The sequence below is a fragment of the Bison bison genome, unplaced genomic scaffold (genome assembly GCF_000754665.1).
Source record: "Bison bison bison isolate TAMUID 2011002044 unplaced genomic scaffold, Bison_UMD1.0 scf7180017864192, whole genome shotgun sequence".
In the NCBI taxonomy this organism is placed as follows: Eukaryota; Metazoa; Chordata; class Mammalia; order Artiodactyla; family Bovidae; genus Bison; species Bison bison.
Window position 1 is genome coordinate 473,008 of NW_011494764.1, and position 5,606 is coordinate 478,613.

The 5,606-nt window shown below is 52.6% G+C and overlaps 1 protein-coding gene across 1 annotated transcript in view; it reads left to right on the forward strand.

The window, feature by feature from the left end:
* ZNF423 (zinc finger protein 423) overlaps nt 1-5,606 on the forward strand; it is a 337,684-nt gene that overhangs the window by 199,148 nt on the left and 132,930 nt on the right. The window contains exon 7 of the mRNA XM_010843978.1: nt 749-833. Coding sequence (XP_010842280.1) covers nt 749-833 — 85 coding nt within the window. The remainder of the gene's footprint in view (nt 1-748; nt 834-5,606) is intronic.

The window sequence follows — 5,606 nt, forward strand, 5'->3', positions numbered from 1 at the left end:
AAGTACTGCATTTCGGACTCTTTTGTTGACCATGATGGCTACTCCATTTCTTCTGAGGGATTCCTGCCCGCAGTAGTAGATATAATGGTCATCTGAGTTAAATTCACCCATTCCAGTCCATTTGAGTTCGCTGATTCCTAGAATGTCGACATTCACTCTTGCCATCTCATGTTTGACCACTTCCAGTTTGCCTTGATTCATGGACCTATGTATGTGTGTTTAATGGATGGACGGGTAGGCAGGTTAGGTAGATGGATGAATGGGTAGCTGGACAGCTAGATGAATGTATGGGTGTGTGTAGATGGATCAATGGGTAGAACAAGGGTAGGTTGATGGACAGGTGATGGGTAGACAGATGAACAGGTCTGTGGATCTGTGCAGTGGATGCAGCAAGCATAGATGGGTGGAAGATGAGTAGGTGAATCTGATCATGCTTCAGGCAGATCAGCCTGACTCAGCTTCAGTTCCATGGTTCTTCCTGTGTGCCCTCACTTTGGGATGGTTCAGTTTCCCCAGGGCCAGCAGAGAAGCAGCTTCCTTCAAATGGAGCTTGTCAGCCCTTTCCCTCTGCGAGGCTGACTCGCAGAGCTGGAGTCAGAGGCAGGTGGGAAGATAATGGCCTGGAGAGACCTGGGAGCAGGTCAGAGCCATTCTAGGCAGTCTTGAGCTGTGACCTCCAGGAACTTTTGCTTTCTGCTCTGTTCTGCATCCTGACTGTCTAACTCCTTTCCTTTTGGTTTCCATGCAGAAAAAGACATACCAGTGCATCAAGTGCCAGATGACCTTCGAGAATGAGAGAGAGATCCAAATCCACGTTGCCAACCACATGATTGGTAAGAGCACGTTTCCTCCCACCTGGGCTGCAGCCACCCCTCAGGGCTGAAATGTGCGGGTCCAGTCATCATTTTGCTGGCTTTTAGCTCAAAGGATGGCGTCACTGCTGCTACTGCTGAGACATTTCAAATGAGACTAAAAATGTCAGAGCTGGAGCACTTTCTCCATCCGGACCCTCTTTTCGCGACTCTGTTCACATTAGAATCAAACTTTTGACAATCTCTCCCATTTCTCAGCACAAATTTCCCTCCATTTCTGAATCAAAGTGCTTTCCAGTTGTCAGGCACTCAGGGGCAATCGTGCTTAAATTGTGTATGTCATGACATCGAACAGATTTAACTGCTCACATTTCCCCACCAAACGCAGGCAGTTCCTCAGGCACATTGTCAAAACAGAATGCTTACAAAGTATTTCGCTACTTTTTCTATTCCTCTTCAAGCAGTCTTGGACTTCGGAAAATTCAGCCTTTTTTAAAAGGGAGCATCCAAGGTCCCATTGTGTTCCCACTTGGCCCAAGGGATGGAGGAAAGCTTTGAGGTCTTCCTTGTCTTCTGTGGGTGGGTATGGTCTTGCTGGCAGCTGGGAGGGCACAGCTTTAAGAGGGCATAGCAATTTCTGATGCACAGGGCTGGCCCAGGGCATGGGTTTGGCAGTAATGGCCTTGGGAGCTCCTGGAGTTTTGGTGCTCTGGGTCTTTGGTGGAAGCGTGATCACCTTTGCCAAGACCTCCACAGTCTGAGTGGTGAGAGGTCCGTCCTGGGTTGAGCATCCTGACCCTTACTTACTTCCTTTCCACTTTCTGCCTCTGATATCTTTTCATTAAAGTTTTAACAACAGCCATGCCAACTGAGTACTTTTTTCCAAAACCCTTGATCTCATAGTTAAAAAAAAGTCTCCTTCATGCTGTTCACCTATAACTATCACAACATTGTTAATCTGCTATACCCCAATACAAGAATGTTTTTGGTGTTTAAAAAAAAAAGTCCATTTAAATGTCCAGCTCAGTGGATCCTCACAAACAGAGCGCTCCAGGGTAACCAACACCCAGGTAAAGAAACAGACCATTCCCCAGTCTCGGAAAGCCCCCCGCTCGACCCTCTCCAGGTCCTTCCCCCAACAAAAGGGTGTCACCATCCTGTTGTCTAACAGCAGAGGTCACTTGGGGTGGTTTTGCATTTTATATAAATGAGATCACACAGTCTCTGCTCATTTGTGTCTGGTGACTTTTACTTGTTCATATTATTGACTGTGATTGGATCTTCTCACTAGTGGATGCTGTTCTATCGTGTGAACACATTACCGTTTATCTATTCTTGATACACATCCTAATGGGCATTTGGGTCGTTTCCCTTGTGGGATTATTTCACATAGTGTGCTGGTGTGAACATTCTTGTGCGAGTCATTGGTGAACATGTACATGCAGTTTCAATGGGAATATTCTTGGACTCAGACTGGGGAGTCATAGGATGTGAGTGGGTACTCTTTCAGTAGATACAGACAAATACATTTGCAAAGTGGTCATATGAAGTCTTGCTCTCACCCCAGCCTGTGAGACCTGCATGTCTGTGCCATCATCTGCATTGTACATACCAAGAACCACTGCAAAGGTCCTTCTGTAGTGTGTCCCTGCCAGGGTCTGTGAGTTTGGATGCCTAGCATCCCAGTGACTGACTCGGGGCAGGTGTCCTGAAGGTGCTGACCCTAACTGGGTGCCTGGTGGGGCTCCCTCAATGATGAGGGGACATGAGGAGCACAGGGGTGGCAGGTAGGGCCCTGGGAGTTCGGCCTGACAGGGAGACTGCTGACTTTTTAGTTTCTTCTGTTTGAAAGTCCCCCCGCTGAAGCAGAGGAAGGAAACCGCCCTGTCAGTCACAGGCTGCCGAGAGCGCTTTCACTGCGGTGTCGGGGAGGTGAAGATGAAGATATCTCAAAATGTTTGCTTTTGTAGCAGGTGTTAATGTGTGCTCCTGTTTGTAAGCACGAAGGGCGAGAGGCTGGCTAATTGGACCACAGTGGTTTCAAAGGTGTTTCTCCCTGCTCCTCTCTCCTTTCCACCTATCCTTTCCGCGCAGAGCTGGGGAGCTGCAGTGTCCTCAGATGGAAGGCGAGGGCCGGCGCCTCACTGGAGTGGTGAGAGATGTGAGGGGAGGGCTTGATTGGCATTCATGGGAGAGGGGGGCTTGATTGGCACCTGGGTCTTTGTGCGAGCCGGGGGCGGGGCTCTGGCGAAGGAAGTGGCTGGACAGGGCCCCTCCCCTGAGCCTGCGCAGTGCAGTGAGCGGGGCTGTTCTCAGGCCACGTGGAGGATGGGGGCCTGGGAGTCGGCAGCAAGGAGCTACTGGTCTCAGAGCCCAAGCGTCCGGGCAAGACGTTTATGCAACTGCACAACGTCTCACAGGCAGGGCCTTGGCTCATGGCCATGAGGAACGGGCTAGGACCCCACTGGCGCCACACCTCTGGTGCCGGGTGGTACCTCTTCTTATTCTGTCCGGCCCTCCCCACCTGTCCGCCCTTCACTGGCCTCGTCATCTCCGTCCATCAAGGAACAGCAAGCACCCGCTGCACGTGGAGACCTGGGGTGGTCCCTGTAGGCGACAGAGGGTGAAGGGGACTTGGGTTGTGCCCTCAGAGACCTCCCAGCGTCCCGCCGAAGCCCTCACAGTGCACACCCTGCGGGGTGGAGGGACGTCACCTGGGTGAGGGCGCACACAGCTGCCGTGTACTGAGCCTACCACAGGCCGGCTACTCTACGTAGCTGCTAGTTCTATACCTCACAGAGGAGGGTTAATGGCTTTCCCAAGTTCTTCCACCCAGGAAATAGCAGAGCCAGGGTCTCCATAAAAGCCAGTCTCTCTCCACTGTGCATGGCTCCCCCACCAGGGCCTGTGGTGGGAGAGACACAGCCCTACCCTCTGCCCACGGGAGAGGCTGATGGGTGTCCAAGTAAGCACTGTGCAGTGAGGTTGATGCTCCCAGAACAGGGGCTGCTGGGTCCAAATAGGTCCGTCAGGAAGGCCTGGGTTTTGAAGGATGAAGAGGAGTTTTCTCTGTGGTTTAGGGCCATCGCTGGCAGGGGCAGCAGCCTTGGCAGGGAAGGACAGTCAGAGAGAGCAGGGCCCTCGGAGAGCTGATTGTAACAAGGAGGCAGGTCCTTGAAGGATGGGTGTTGTTAGGCTGAGAAGGTGGGGAGCAACATCTGGGGGAGGACCCTGGGTGAGTGGAGCTCAGAGACAGGAGCAGAGGAGGTGACTGGGGACGGGGGACCCTGACCTGGCCAGGATGGAGGCATTGCATGTGGTAGCCTTGTGGGCAGTGAAGGTGGGGAGGTGGTGTGGGGCTGGACCATGGAGGACCTTAAGGCCAGATTAAGGGATTTGGATTTGGGATCCCCACATCTGGGGACCCCTTGGCAGATGCTTTATTTGATTTCTGCTGAACCCCAAAGAGGTGTCAGACAGGGCCCACATTCCCACACGAGCTGGGCAGTACTGGGACTGTGTGTTCTCAGGCTCCCCTGGGCCTCCCAGACCCTATTGTGATTTGAGGAGACACTTTGTTCCTGTAGACACATGAATGTGTGACCTTGGGCTTACCCACTAGGGAGCCACTGAAGGTTTTGGAGCAGAGTGTGGTCTAGAGCAGCTGGGTGCTTTAGGGAGGCTCAGGGGGGAGAACGTGGAATGAGGCAGCACGGTATGGTCAACTGCGTGGAAAGGTATTGGAACAAGGTTTAGTGAAATCCTTGAAAAAGCAAGCCACCAAACAGAAAACAACAGTAAAATTCAGCAGAAGAAAAGTAATAGACTCTGATGAAGATGACGAATATTGAATTTAAGATGTCTGGAGACTGGAACTTAATGGAATGATTCTAACACAGATAATACTTGGCAGAAGTTAAGATCTGATGGAGTGTTTGTTTATTATTGTCTCTATGCCTTAAAAAAAAATAAACTTGTTATGCAAAAACAGAGACCTGCCTGGTCTGGTCCAGGGGTCAGGGAATGAGGCAGGGAGAGAAGGCAGGCCATAGGACATCCATTTGGCTTGTGCTGTGGGCCTGTGGGCCCTGGTGGCTTGGGGAAGGTGGTGGGGGTGACAGTGGGAGGTGTGAATGGAAGAGAAGCAGGCCCAGGAGCCCTGGGTGGGGGCTGGCACGGCAGAGCTGGTAAAAACTGCCCAGTGTCCCTGTGGACAGCTTCCCCCTGCTAAATGACCCGAGCCCAGAGTGGCTGCCTGGAGCCAGCGGGGGTAAAAGCCCCCTTAGTGGCACCAAGGGGACTCGGCAGATAGACGTGATGCTGTTCAGCTCGGTGGCCTTCTCATCATCTCGGGGCACAGGGGTTCTGAGGCAGGACTCCCCGGGGACCTGGACTGCAGGAGCCCTCCCCCGGGGGACGCTAAACTGGCCTTTTTATAGCAGGGGGCCGCATCGTGACTTTGCAGCCTCCAGACCCTGGAAGTTATGATGACCCAGGGACACGTCTCCTTGGAAACATTTTCCCAGCACCCCTCTCCTGGCGGCTGCTGGCGAGGGAGTGATTTGGAGCTGATAGAAAGGCGAGGGTCTTTTGAAACCTTTCAGTGGCAGGGTCTCCTTTGAAATCCCCCCTCCCCACAGAGAATGAGGCCCCCTTCTCTGGGCTTCCTCCAGCTTTTGAAATGGTTTTAGACACCCCCTCCCCCAGTACATCAAAACCTTGGAGCGGTCTACTGCTCTGATCTGCGGCCTCCTGGAGGGTCCGTCCCTTCCCCACCTCCCACTGCACCCGACC